The sequence below is a fragment of the Corvus hawaiiensis genome, chromosome 10 (genome assembly GCF_020740725.1).
Source record: "Corvus hawaiiensis isolate bCorHaw1 chromosome 10, bCorHaw1.pri.cur, whole genome shotgun sequence".
NCBI lineage: Eukaryota > Metazoa > Chordata > Aves > Passeriformes > Corvidae > Corvus > Corvus hawaiiensis.
Window position 1 is genome coordinate 18,695,642 of NC_063222.1, and position 14,642 is coordinate 18,710,283.

The 14,642-nt window shown below is 41.1% G+C and overlaps 1 protein-coding gene across 2 annotated transcripts; it reads left to right on the top strand.

Annotated features, from left to right (window-relative positions):
• Positions 1–11: 11 nt before the first annotated feature.
• On the top strand, positions 12–14,242 carry FYTTD1 (forty-two-three domain containing 1). Of its 2 annotated transcripts, XM_048314880.1 has the most exons (9): positions 12–154; positions 3,203–3,334; positions 6,371–6,516; positions 7,267–7,379; positions 8,309–8,405; positions 9,311–9,372; positions 10,221–10,295; positions 11,098–11,224; positions 12,285–14,242. In XM_048314880.1, the coding sequence occupies exons 1-9, from the start codon at positions 52–54 to the stop codon at positions 12,378–12,380; spliced, it is 951 nt and encodes a 316-aa protein (XP_048170837.1). In that variant the 5' UTR covers positions 12–51; the 3' UTR covers positions 12,381–14,242. The 2 variants fall into 2 exon arrangements, with proteins under 2 accessions (XP_048170837.1, XP_048170836.1); XM_048314879.1 differs by lacking the exon at positions 12–154 and having other exon boundaries at positions 2,576–3,334.
• Positions 14,243–14,642: the final 400 nt, after the last annotated feature.

Below are 14,642 nucleotides of genomic sequence, written 5' to 3' on the forward strand. Positions count from 1 at the left end.
GCGCATGCGCGGGACCGGCGGGGGGGGTGGTGCGCTCTGAGGGAGGCGGCCATGAGCGCGTTCGGGGCTACGGCACCGCTCCCGGGCTCTTCGGCCGCGGCGGGGGCCCGGCACGGCGGCGGCGAGAGCCTGGAGAAGATCGACATGTCCCTGGGTGAGGAGCGGGACTGGGGCGGCCGCTGTGGGCGACAGGGCGGGGGGCTCGGACTGAACCAAACGCCGGGGACGGGCGGAACGAACCAACGGGGCTGTGCCGGGCACCGGCGCGGGCGGAACCAACGAGGGCGGGGGGGTGGGGAGGGGAAAGGACGGGACCCTCCCACAGCGAGAGCGCCGGAGGGGCGCGGGTGGCGCCGGGGGCTGGGCACGGGAGCGAGTCCCGGCCGTGTCACCGGGAGCAGCGGGGACCCGGGGGTTGCGATCCGTGGCGGGGAAGAGCCGGGGCCCCTTTGTGCCGCTTGGTGGTCTGAGTAGGCCGCAGCCCGGGGCACTGCCTGCGTTTGGCCCAGTGAGGCCCTCGGTACTTGGGCTTTTGGCTGGGTGGCCCTCGGGGAGCGTTCCAGGGCCTCGCCTGGGGCTTGTAACAACAGAGATGGGGGAGGTTTGGTGGTCTCTCAGCTGGCCTGGCCTTTTTATTCTTCTCAGGTTTGGAAGTCGGCAGTGGCAAGTCTCCCGTCTAACCCCTTTGCAGTATAAGACCAGTCACACCAAGCATGACGTCGCGTCTACCACGTACTTTCCTGTGATAATCTACCCCGTTGTCCCCTGCCCTCCTATTGCAGGGTGTGTGTGTTAGGAAGTTGCACAGACTCATTACAAACCTGCAGAGCTGTGTCTCCAGCATGTCCGAGAAACTGACATCCACACTGTAGATACTTCAGTGAGGTATCTCAGAGAAGTTCTGTTCTGGTCCTGTGTACTGAGTCCCCTTAACAGTCAGGGACAATTTGGTGTGTTCTTGGGCTGCATCTTCCAGTTTACTTTTATTAGAAAAAAAATTTTAAAATTGGTTTTGTACACTCCAAGACTGCTCTGTGATGCTACCAGAGCATGATAGATTGGTGCTGTCAGAAGACTTTCTTCAAAAAGCAGAATCACAGTGTAAACTGAAATTATTAATGGTGGATTTGGCCTTTGTGGGCCACCGTAAAATAAGAGGATTTGTGCAATTTTTCCCTCTGTAAATAATTCAGTGGACTTCTTTGTGCAGTGGAGATATCTTGTGAAATGATGTTTAGAGTTTGAATGTAGAGTAGTGTTATAGCATTCATAGAAAACTATAAATCTGTTTTTATTTACAGCACACAATCTTTGTTTTCAGGATTGCTAATAGAATTATTGATCCTGGCTCATTGTGTTTTCAGATATTTTGATGTTTCCTGGCCAAGTCAACCTTGCAGTCAGTCACTGCTACATGTCCTGGCCATTAGCTAGTAGCAGATTGCAAAGGAGTATTGTAGTGTCATGAGGATGGTTTTTTTTCTAAAGTGGTGTTGTGAAGCAGGTGTGTTCCTCAGCTTCTTTGGGTGTATGAGAATCTTGTCACCCATGGCTGCTGTCCCCAAAAGTGTCTGTGTCTGGTATAACCAAAGAGGAGATGCAGTCCCACATCTAGTGTGATATCAAAGAAACTGACATGACTTTAATCTAGAAGATTTTAAGATTTGAGATCTTGGTGTTGAGTAAATTCTCATATAGTAATAAAGATTAAACATGGTTGTGTTTTGTGCAGCTCATCTGCAGCTGAGCTTCCAGTTTGATACTGTTTGGTATGATTGATAACTCTGCTGTGCTAGCTGTAATTGTGGTCTCTGATCTCAGGCAAGATAGGAGAAGGCTTCAGTGTGGCTGCTCTAACAAATGCATGAAGTCCCGTATGTCCTTAATATACTTATGAAACTTAAGTGCTTTTGTTTAAAAAGTTGTAACCTTGTGTGCAGTAGCTTGCAAAAATAGGATTTAAGATGAAGCAGATGAACTGTGAAGCATGAAGTGTTTGAAGTGGCTTTGGTTTCCTTTGTGTATAAAAGGATAGTTTGGAATCCTTGCTTCAGGGACAACCCCTTTGGTAAAGAAGATGCTGTAGATATCAAACCCTGAGTAACCTGTGTCAGTGTTCCTTGTCCTAGTAGATTTTATCTGAAATTCAATCATTTTTGCAGCAAAGTGAGCTAATTTTCTCTTAGCTTTCCTTTAACAGGATGCAGACCATTGAATAACAGTGTTGTGATTTTGGTATTTATGTTTTTTACACTGTTTTCTCTGTTCTACCCCTTATTAGTCCATTTGAACTCAGCCACAAACACAGTAACCCCATTTCCATCTCTCCTTGACTGAAAAAAGACTGTCCACATATTTGTGGAGGTTCCCTATTGAAACATGACATTTTTTATGAGTTGTGCTCTCATGATAAAGATGCAGTAAACACAATTTGACAATTTCCTTTAAGGTGTTCTTGTGAACAAGCTGACAGATGAAAGCTGCCACACCTTTTGCTTTTCTCTTTTCTTCTGAGCTGGCTACCAGGTCAGTGAAGGAAATCAAACTGGTGTAGCATAATTTGTACTGGACAGACCTGCTGTTCACTTTTCATCAGCTTGTTTCTCACACATTCTTGAACTGATTAATAACTTTTCTGAGATGGTTTCCCTGAACTATAGATAAGGTGGTTGCTTTGGATTGTAGATTCCTGGGAAGAGATGTCTTGCTTGCTTTTTTCCCCATCATTTCAGCCTTGGTGAACATCTGAAGATAACTGATGGCCTGAGTTGTCTCTGTGTGATCTTTTTTAAGTAGCTTAGGATGAAAGAACTAAGGCTGGAATTGACATTTTATCTGGACTCTGCAAAGTCTGGGAATGAGATTGGATTTACATTTTCTTTAACAATATACAAAACCTAATGGAGTCATTCAAATTAAAATTTAGTGCTGGGCTTAATGCCATGATCTTCCAAGCCTCTTGCATTGTCTGGATGTATGCAACTGCTTCCCTTTGGCTGGGGCATCATATTATAGAGTAGGTTCTGTAAGACGTAACAGGGACTGGATGTTTGTAGTGCTAATGTTTCTGGAACCTTAACTTGTATGTGCTGCCTTTGCAGGATTGACTGGTCTGTCTCCTGTGACTCCAGGCTGCTCGGGGTTTTTATTCAGTATGTCAAATTTTATACAGTATGTCAGTTTTTCTTTTTTCTTCTTGTAGATGATATAATCAAGCTGAACAAGAAAGAAGAGAGAAAGCAATATTCTCCCAAAATAAAAAGAGGGCTTCAGCAGAATCGAGCTCGACAGTTTAGTTCACAAGGCTCCAAGTGGGGAATCCAACAGCAGAAAGGTATGCGTGCCAAACATAACATGGATTCCATATTATCTTTTTTGAGCTGAAAGGTAGCATAATGAAATGTATGGATTGACATGGTCAGTTCATGTGTCTTTCAAATAGTGTAATATGTCACGCTTTTGATTATAATTCAGGGGTTTTTAAAATCTATTTGGTTTTGTTTCTGATTCAGTGTGAGAAAGTAATTGACGTTTGGCCACCAGGGAGCTTAGATGCTTGAGGGACTGTCTTTGACTCAGGGAAGAATTGGCTTGCTTTCTGATTCTTCAAATTAATTTTAATTTTCGAAATTGTGATCATACTTTGCCCCTTCTCAGAGATGGACAGAACAAGTGCTTATGCTAAAGGCTGTGTATTGGGAGATGTGGAGGCCTTGCCAGAGCTCAGAGCTTTGTGCAAAAGAAAAGCATATTCATATTTGCTGGGTAGAATTCTCTTTGTAGGCCTCCCCAAAGTATCTGTTTCTGTAGACTGTGATGCTGGCTCAGGAATATTTAAATGGATAGTGCAGAGTCTGAGTTGGCTTTTCCTGGTAGGAGCTTGGGATGCAAAGGAAGTACTGTGTCAGCCTTCTTAAGCCAGTGGTTTTACAGTAGAATACAAAAAGGAGAAGCCAGTGTTTTAACAGTGGAGTACAAAAAGGGGAAAAACACCATATAGGCAGGGAGTGAAGAGAGGATAAGTGCACAATAACAGCTTTGCTGTAGGTTCCCCTGAGTAACTCATGGGGTTTTTGATACACAGGAGTCAGTTGAGAATGATTTCCAGGCTTTAATCCAGTACGTGGATAGTTCCTGCTTGAAGTACAGGCTGGTTTTGCTTGCAATTAGTTTTGAAAAGTATCTATTTAATACCCATGATCAAAATATGGAAAAATACTGTCTGAAAAGAAAGCTTACCACCTCAATATGAGCTAATTAGGTGTTTAGGTTAATTCATGCAATTTCTTGTTTAGTAGCATTCCTTTAAAACAAAGACACGTCTGTCTGGTATACTCACAATGATCCCTGTGTTATCTTTGTCTTGCTTAGTATTTGTTGTAGCAGCAGCTCCTCTTTAGTATCTTAGACACAAATGTCTTTAGGGATCAGTGGAATGTTGTGTTACTCAGGGCTCAGAGGAGTTTTGGTTTCTATGCAGGCCTACACAACTGTGTTACTTGTACATCTCTAATAAATTGGTGACAGGACTGGAAAAAAATTTACATCTCTCAGCCCGAATGTGAGGATATTTGTGTGGGTGAAGAGTAAGTGAATTTAAGTTGTAGATTATAGAACACGTAGGCTCTGTTTATAACTGCAGTTGTCAAGTGCAGTTGTTTATCATCAAAAGAGCACAAAAGAAACAAGTATTAGGATTTAGAATTTTAGGAGAAACTTGATCTGTAAACATGAAACTCTAAATACTACTGTTTTGGGCAGTTAGTTTTCTCTGCTGGAACCTTACCAGCTTGCCTGCCTATGTTCTAGGAAAAAGGCAAACAATTTCTTTGTAAAATTGCCAGATTCCTGACATCTTGAAACACTGTGAATATATTCAACTGTTCCCCCCTATACAGCTCTGCACAGTTTCTCCCATTGAAAACAAATCTCTTATATTGTTTTTAAGCAGAAGGTGACATTAAATAGGTTTTCTGAGCATTCTAGTCATTAGTAGCTTACCAGTAGATTTATTGCTACTCTCTTGCTATTGAAGTTACTCGGATAAGTAGCAAATCCTCTGTGGACAACTTCAGAAACCACAAATGATCCACAGTGTTCAATTCCTTGTTTTAGAAGTGGCTGCCAAACTTTCTGGAAAGAAGAGAGGAACTTGAGATGGGATTCTATTCAGCTTTTGGGGGTAAAAACAGAGAGAGGAGCGTTGTTCATTTAAATAAAAGTTGTCCTTGGTGATAAACAGAATGCAACTGCACAAAGCCCTGTGCAGCCTGAGCTAACTTGGATGTTTTCATTTACTTGAGCAGAGGTTGGTCTATAGAGCTTGTGAAGTCCATTTCAGCCTAAACAACCCTGTTTCTCAGCTTTTCTCTTGGAAAAGAAGAGCATTTGCTAACCAGCCACAAAATGTGTGTACACAGCAGTTCTCCATGGCAAATTGATCTGAGCTGGGTTCTGATCGGTGGCTTACCCCATGTCATGGCTTGTGTCATGAGGAAGCACAGCTTTATTATCAGTGCTGTTAAGTCAGATATGTTAAAACTAGATGTGTCTGTTGCTGGAGAGCTGACTCCTTAGTCTTAAATTTGTTTTGCAGTCTGAGGTTCTAGAGGGGAGGGTGCTTGGTGACAAAATTTGAACATGCTCTGTATTCATAGCATGAAGCTAAATGACTCCAGACAGGGTTAATCAAACCCTGGTAACTGGAGATACTACAGACCTCAGACTTACAAGCCTTTTATATTCAAAAGCTGTTTTCAATCCTCAGTTTGGCTGCACTGCCATGCAGACTTCAAATTGAAAACACTTCAAATGTGATACGATTCATGTGCTGTTTAATGTGATTTTGTGGGCCAATTGCTATGTTCTTTCCTCTTAAGTCATGTCTTGGGAACCACTGATTTAAATAAATAATCTTTTAAGCTGTTTTGGTTTTTTTTCCTTCTAAATTAAACTGGCAATTTGAAGTTTGCTGAATGAGTAGGAAGCTGAGGGACTTTTTGTTTGGTTTGGTTTTATATTACTCAGTACTTGATGAAGTCCCATTTCAGAGTATTTTGGTAGTTTTCTATGCTAGAAGATTCCTAAGTTCTTCCTGTAGACATGTCGAATAAGACATTTTCAACAGAAATTAATGCAATTAGCTAGAGCAAAGCTATGCTTTGTATGAGAAGCTGATCATTGCTGTGCTGGGGCTTGGGCCAGACCTGCTAAAACAACTGAGTGACCAAATTGTCTTCAAGTGTAGTTGTGATCTCAACTCTAAGGCTTGAAGTGTGCAGCCAAATAACTTGTGCTGCCTGCAAGGCATCTTAAAGCATTAATCTTTTTCTTCCGGGAGGAATTGTTGAACTTTATCTGCTTGTTGCAGGTTATGGTAAGAATCGTTTGGGGCGCAGAAAGAAGATAGCAGGGAAGAAGCGTTCTTACGGAGTTATAACTGGCCTGGCAGCCAAGAAAGCTGTGGGTTCACACAAAGGAATCAGTCCTCTGAACAGACAGCCACTGAGTGAGAAGGTAATTAATGCAACCCTGGTGATTCGTGTCAGAACAGGTTACAAAAATGAAAGACAAGCGCTTCAGAACATTGTTACTGAAATATAAAATGGAGACATATGGTACAAGCTTTTATCGAATTGAGAATGTGTTAGCTGAGTTCTTGTTTGTTTTGAGTGGGCTGGATAATGACTGGGTGTGAAAGTAGTTTCTAATGCGTAGTTGGGTTGCAAGTCATGAGAGTTGAAGTACAGAAGTATATTCTGTGTGAGTATGGAGGGAATTACTGTATTTTATGAGGAAAATTGGTTTTCTTACAGACCAATGATTCAGCCAACCTGCAGGTGCTAAGCATGTGCTGTTACAAAAACGAAAGTTTTTGCAGAATACTAAACTCCATCAGTAGGCTCCCTTCTCTGCACTGCTCCAGTGCATTGTTGCCTGCTTCATCTCATTCAGTATTGTAGAATGGGGGTTGCTTTCAGATTCAAGAAGACTAATTTTGAGACATGTGGAGCATGGATTTTTGTTAGTTTGGGGAGATATGGTAATGAAAAAATAGCTGCTAATGTCTGATGCTTTTTGTTTTCTCCTGAGGATGTGGAGAATATAGAATTAATGAAATTGTAGAAGGTATTTTCAAATTACACTAGACTGTGAAAGATAGGCAAAGCCAAGTGTATTCTAATCACGGTTTGTAAATGGAAACTGAAAGAAAAATGTTTGTGTGTACAGTATACATTATGCTGTATATGTTTGTTGGTTTTTAAGAATGCACAACGGAATTACCCAGTCTTGAAAAGGAAAACAAACCTGCAGAGACAATCTGAAATGCAGAGAAAACAAGCTCCTGCCCTCAGGAGGCCTGCCCTGCTAAACAGGAGGTAAAATACCAAGTCTGCTTTTTGAACACTCCTTGGCAACTTTCTGTAGTGAATCTTGTTTGACAGGACTGAGGCTAAGAGAAGACAATAGGTACTGGCAGTAACAATATGGTCAAGACCACCTTATGGGTGAAGTTCTACAAATCTGGAAGCCAAGAATGTGACAGACATGGTCTCAATATAAAGCCAGATGTTTGTTACGATGTAGAGCACTCAGGAAGTACCTCTATTTTTGAGCATGTGGTATTCTGCTTTCAGTTAAATCACAGGCAGCCTGTATTTGAGCAACCTGATCTTGTAGAAGGTGTCTCTGCCCATGGCAGGGGGGGTTGAATCTAGGGGATCTTTAAGGTCCCTTCCAACCCAAACCATTCTGTGTTTTATGATGCTACATGGAAATGGCCACTGTGAATTTTGATAGCTCGGAAGTGTCAGCCATGGTTTAGTGAACTTTCTAAATGCCTTTATGGAAGCTGGTGCCATCTGCAGCTTCAGGGAAGCCATTGCATGTTTTATTTGTGCTGTAATTAACACGTGTTATAAACTGCAACCGAAGTGGGTTTCACTATGCGACCATATCATGAAAACGGTAAACAAACTTCCTTTAATTTTTTTTTTCATCTAATCGACAATGTTTAAAGTGCTGGAAGATACTCAGCAAAGTGAAGAGCAGAATTAATGACTATATTGTCCTGTGTTGTATGAACATTAGGCTTCAATGTACCAACAGTGATTTCTCCATTTATGAGTGATGTGTTTCATTCTTAGTGTGTAAGGAGACTATCCCAACTGAAGCATTCAGCCTCAAAGAGGCAGCACTGCAGATGTCCTTCTGGATGTTTTGGGCATTTCTTTGACTTCCATAGTAGCCTCTCTGAGGTGTTCCCTGTGGAGCCTTTTATAACTATATTTTTTAATAAATATTACAGGAATAACATGCCTTCCACTTTTGTCAGAATTGGAAACAAACTAAATCAGCAGAAAGATACTCGTCAAGCAACTTTCCTGTTTAGAAGGGGCCTGAAGGTAATACAGATTTTGGAAGAACAAGGCAATTGTACCACAGGTTCTAAGCTAACCTGTAACAGTGATATTAGTGAATCAACTTCAAATATCAGGTCTAAGTAGAAACTTCAGGTGGACTGGGAAATAGCAACAGGTTCTTCTAGGGAAGTGCACTTGTTCTCTTTAGTTACTGTAATCCACTGAGCCTTCCTTCACATTCCAGTGCAATTGAGCTATTCTGAGGGGCATGAAACTTGTCTGTGTTTCAGGGTAGTTACAAGATATTAATTTTTCCTTTTAAAAGTTAATGTTAGAAAGCACTGCCCAGCTTTCAAAAGTTGCGTTTGGGTGAAGAATAGAGCACAAATACATTTTAGAATCTGATTATGGTTTGGTTTGCTTTTTTAGTTACTTCGGGGTTATTTATTTCAGTTATTTTGGTTATTTAAGGATTTTTTAGTTAGTAGGATCGAGAGATTAGAGAGTGCACAGTGAATGAAAAGTGGTGGTTTTCGTTTTTATTTGTGCCCTCATTCTACGTCTGCCATAGTTGTGACTGTAAGTAGCTGCTGTGTTCCTTTCAGATGGATTGCAAAATTACAGGCAGGATCAGGAACTAGACAGACTTTTCTTGCTAGTATAGTAATATTTTGATGTATCTTAGCTGACATAGTCCTCCAGAATGTTGCCATTGCTGTATTGGCAGTTTTGTTTAAATCATTTTGTGTTCTTAAAGTAATTCCTTTTCAGTGTGTTATGAAGGTCAGAGGACTCTTATCTTTGAAGTCCCTCTGAAAGTACAACCCTGTTTGTGCAGAGTGTACAAACAGCTTTAAACTTCTATTTTTGAACTTCTGTATTTCCAGCTGCTGCAGTAGGAATTGAAACAGTATTCAAATCTGGTGTCTGTATTGATATGTTTTCAGGTGCAGGCCCAAGTGCAGTCAACAGATGATCTTGATAATCAGACAGTAAAGAGAACTCGTCAGTAAGTATCTAATTTGGAAAACTTCAGTTTTGTAACACATAAGATTTGCATTTTAGCTCAGACTTCCTGGCTATGATAATAGAAGGGGGGTGGATTTTTTCCCCTCTAGGCCCATCAACTAGAGTGACAGTGATCCTCTCCCTATTCTCAGTTATTTCCTAAATTATCTTCTAATTTAACCAGGAGGAGTTGGTTTCCATAAGCCATTTACAGGAATGAGGGGGAAGGTGGCAAGAGGATCGCTCTAATCTCTAGCACTCATGAATACTGCATAGATTGGAAGAAAAATTCAAATGTCAGTGTTCTCCTGAGCTCTTGTTGTAATTTTCCTTTTATTTAATATGCATATAAGCCTGTGAAGCAGTTTAGAAATGAAAAAAGCAGAGCCCAATGAGGCCACTGGGCTCTTCCCCACGCACTCTTCCCATATCATTCTGTGCCTGCTGGGCTCTTTGCAGGATGTTTCTTTGGGAATACAACAGGCTGAGAAAGCAGCAGGTGCCACAGAGTGCAGTCTGTCACCTCTTGGATTTGCTGTTAGGGCCATTTTGGCCCCATCTGTTGCAAGGAAACAATGTTTTAAAAAAGTGAACTCTTGGGTCAGTGATGTAGTTGTGGTGCACCTTGACAGCTTGTGATTTAGTGCTCTCCTGAATAGATGTAGGTAATGTAAAAGGTACAAGATTCAGTAGCCAAGTGTCTTGTGGCTGCATGTGGTCTTTGTACTGGCCAACCTTCTGAAAGCTTGCGCATTCTTTGCTGGCCAGTATTTTGGACATACCTTTAAAGATACCCTGACTGAAATCTCTGCACAGGTTTTGTAAGTGATTTTTGTGTTTTCAAACTAGATGGCGAACTTCTACTACAAGTGGAGGGATCCTGACTGTGTCTATTGACAACCCAGGAGCAATCATAAGCCCAATGTGAGTTTTCAAATAAGTTCTGAAATGTTCTGAACGTAAATGAAATTGCTGCTTTGAACCATTTAGCAAGTTCCTTGCTGCTAGAGTTTCAGGTGACCTCAAAGTCACAGCTTCTTGTGAAGGCTTTTAAGTCTGGCCCCTTTCTGAGTGTTTCTGAGCTGTGTTTGAGCTGGATCTCACACATCATCTCCCAGTTAGGAGCTTGATGTGCTATACAGTGGAAGAGTGGTGGGCTGCTAGATTTTCACCTTGTCTGTCCCTTCCAAGTCAGGCCATGTCGTAGCTGTTTTCTGCCCCTCTCTGGGTTGAAATGAATGAGCACTTACTTGATGAGTGACGGTAACAGTTCCTTCCTGATTCATAAAAATACTGCTGGACTTATGCTTAAAGAGAGCATTGCTGTATTTGTCTTCGGGAAGTTGATGGTACTGTTGTTTATAGGTGGTATATTTTAAAAATGTCTTGAGTAGCATTTTCTTGGTAGCATTTTATAAGTAAGGAAGACTGTACTGATTTTTATTTTTTGTATTAGAGGATTAATTAACCACAAATTACATGTTTGTCAGTAGAATTGCAGATAAAAAATAGGATGGTTTTCTGTTGGGACTCTTCTGTCTGATAACAATAACAAATGGTTCCTTTTTTAGTTCTGCCTGACTTACCTTCTTGAATTTGTGCCCTCCAGCTCTTCAGCCAGCCTGGTCAAATGGTTTGATGAAAAACTCACACCTCTGTCAGCATTAAGGCTTTCTTACATAAAACACAGGTTCATCATGCCCTTTGTAACATTGTTCTTTCACAGTTCCCAGAAATTACGATTAACTCGTAGTCCTGTGCCGCCATTTCTGATGAAGAGGGACCAGTCTGAAGAGAAGAAGATTCCAAAAGGTGTTCCGTTGCAGTTTGATATAAATAGTGTTGGAAAACAGGTAAATGCAGTTTTTGTAACTGTGGAAGTAGTTTGAATAAAAGCCAGTGAGGCACTTTCCTCCTGGACTCGCTAGTGACAGAAAGAGGGAACTAGGAACTACTTCATTTCCACTTCCGGTCTTTCTGCTAACTTGCTGTGTAACTTCAAGCAAGTAGCTAAACTCACTGTTCCTGTTCTTCTAGTTTGTGCCTTGCATGCCCACGTGATTTAAATGGGATTTAAAATGTTGAATATTTCTGAAAGGCTTCTAGTGTTCCTGCTGTGCTTATATCAGCAACTGTGAGTAATTCAGGGATGAGCTGCTTTCAGCTGTGTGACCTGCATGGAGCCCTGGCAGCCGAATTTATACGGCAACTTTTGCTGTCCATCTAGGAAAAAAAATTAAATGTGATGATGTAAAGGCTTGAAAGATGAGCAATTTTTCACAGGTTCCGTGTACACAGGCAATTTGGTACAGCAATCCTAATGCTGTCATTGAAGGAATTCTTAGAGGGTGACAGAGTTAGATGCTGTTCTTGTAATCAGCTCTTTAGTACCAGCTGTAGAAAACTGCATGGAGTCAGGGCATTGATTTTCATTTGTTCCATCAGGAATAAGAAGTATGTCAGAAATAGTCTACCACTGTACTGTAAAATTAATTGAACTTTTGGATTAGACTTCAGCTTGTTGCCTCAGCTGAGTAAGCTGGAAAGCAACCTGCATTAAAATGGTGAAAATACTGCATTTGTTGAAGTTGCAGAAAATCTGTGTGGGGAAATGTGTACTGGAAGTTCCTTTTTTCAGTCTGTCTGTCCTCAGTTTAACTTACAATATTTTGAGTAGGCTTTGAGTATTGACATTATATACCTTGTGTTATTAGTGAATTCTGAGAATGCAAGCTCTTGATGTGTAGTCCAATCTGATTTTTAAATGGTGTGGGAAGTGACAAAGTAGCTAAGTGAGGCAACTAAGGAGTCAAGTGATGATACAGACTGAAGAAAGAGTTATTCTGTCTTCATTACTTTGATTAAATTAACCCAACACCTTTAAAGTTTTGGTTAAATGACTTTATTTTTCAGACAGGGATGACGTTGAACGAACGATTTGGGATCCTGAAGGAGCAGAGGACAGCACTGTCTCAGAACAAAGGAAGCCGTTTTGTAACAGTGGGCTAACCTGGCAGATGGACTTGGGCATTGAGCCCACCTACCTAAGACCCTGAGATAAAAGTGGGCAGAAGAATACAGCATATGTCACTAGAATTCTCCAGACATCTTGCTAAGATGGTGGCAGAGCTATCTCTTTTTATTACTTTTACTTGGAATGGTAAAAGACTTGGTGCCCTGAGGGAGAAAAAGTGGAGAGAAACTGATCCGCCATAGTGGCACCATCACCTGGTTGGAAAAGATTCTGTTGCCCAGCTGAGTTCTTTGACCCCTCTGTTTTAGTAAAGATTGTTTAAGTGTTTAATTACAAACCCCATTTTAGGGTTTTTTAGGGACTGCCTTTGAGCTCTCTTTCAGACTCCAGTTTAGCACAGAGCCTCAGTCCATGGATACTTTGGTAGCGATGTAGCGGCATTTTTCATGGGAGCATTGGTTCTGTACTTCTTTGTGCTTTTAAAGTTCCATTTTTTTCCTTTCTTGAAAACTGTTTTGCATCCTCACGTTCATGAATAAAGCTGTTAGCTGAGACCCAAAATTTGTAACTGGGATGGAGACTATTCTACTCTTATCCTTAAAAGTGGTCCAGACCATATACCATATTGGAGGAATACTGCAGAGGCAGTGTGAGAGTCCTTTATATTCCAAATAGCTCAACTTCATCATCCTCCTCTGTAAATGGAGTTTATCTGTCTTCTTCTTAAAATTTTGATTTTTATTTCTCTTTGGAAGGTTTTTCACAAACTTAATGCAATAACGTAATGTTTTTGAATAATTTGATAGGAGAAAATACAGCAGTTCCCAAGGAAGTCAGCAGTATGGTAGTTTCTTACCCTCCCAGATACTGGATTCTCATCCTGCATACCTTGCCCCAGAGCATTTTCTCTGACTCTTAAAAATAGCTGGAGGCAAGCAATCTCATGGCACTTGTTTGTTTATACCAAAGAGAGGTAAGATGTGAAGCTGATCCGAAGTGGTCAGACATCTGGAAATGTCTGAAACTGAGGAACATTGCTGGAGGAAAGCCCTCAGTTTGCCAGCATGTGTAAGGCATTAGGGAGGAACATGTAGCCACCTGCTTTAAGCATAGTTTTGGGCATCAGAATATGCAGGACAGTAACAACTGGGCCATCCTCAATCTGAATTTATGTAATCCCTAAAACTGGGGCACCTCTTCAGAACTGCTTCCAGACCAGGAACTGGTGATCTTGGCACTGCTGTTTGGCAGGGAGGGTTAGGTACAGTCAGGCAGAAGAGTGGCTGGCTTTGCTGCATCCAGGAATGTTTATGGTGTTTGAAGCTGGTTTAACTCCTTTTCACATTCTTGAAGAATTTACATTGGACAGAGTTGGTTTCCATGTGTTTTTATCTCAAATTCCAAGTTAACTAGCATATACTGGCAAGTTCAGCCTTGAAGAGCATTTGACAGCAGAAGGGCTTTTTTTTGTATAGTTTTGAAGTCAGAGTGCACTCTGATGCTAAGCTAAATAGGACTTAAACCCTTATTTTTAATGTTGAAAAATATACCTTAGCAGAAGCAAACTAAATGTAATGGTGTTAAGGTTTCTTTCTCAATTACTAGTAGGATTTTTTTTTTTTAATAAATGTCCCACTGTTAGAGTTTGAGTAGATGAAGTGTAGTCAGTCATCCTGTTTCAGTGTATACGTTTTCCATGTGCCAGGATGCAACAAAAAAAAATTCTTTTGCATCAACCTAGATGCAAAACATTGATGCAGTGCATCAAAAAATGCTAGTTTGTATTTAATGAGAAGATGCTTTACACTGTACCTTTTGGTATTTTTTGGAGAAGTTACTACGTTTGATCTATTCTGAAGCTGTTAATTTTTTTTTAAATAAAAAGTTACAGGTTTCATATTGTCTTGTTCCTGTTATAACCACCTGGGCAGTAACCTGGTTATGTGAATTTTCTGATAGCCTGCAAGGGTTTCTTATTGGTTAAATTTTTATTAAATATTTCAAAGAACACAGCAGAAAGCAACCTAACATAAAAGAGGGCTCACACTCTTAATACTCTGACGAGGAAGCACTTCTTGGAATGGCAGTGTAGAGGCTCACTTGCATTTAAATGTGTCAGCTACTAATTAATGTTTCAGTAGCACTGCCTAATTTAGTGGTTTGATGTGATGAGAATACCAGATGTGTCAGTCCAAGCACTGATTGTTGCTGTGACATGTCTTGATAGCGAGAATCGCTGTCATCAACACCTTGTGCTGCAGGAACAGCCCGAGCAGCTCCCACGGCCGTGTCTGGGA

Bases quoted from the DNA above. Each gene is read 5' to 3' on its own strand.
- FYTTD1 (XM_048314879.1), top strand. From the start codon at position 3,085: ATGTGCTGCCTTTGCAGGATTGACTGGTCTGTCTCCTGTGACTCCAGG. The intron at 7,380-8,308 runs GTAAAATACCAA...TAAATATTACAG, and splicing joins CCTGCCCTGCTAAACAGGAG to GAATAACATGCCTTCCACTT. The intron at 9,373-10,220 runs GTAAGTATCTAA...TTTTCAAACTAG, and splicing joins ACAGTAAAGAGAACTCGTCA to ATGGCGAACTTCTACTACAA.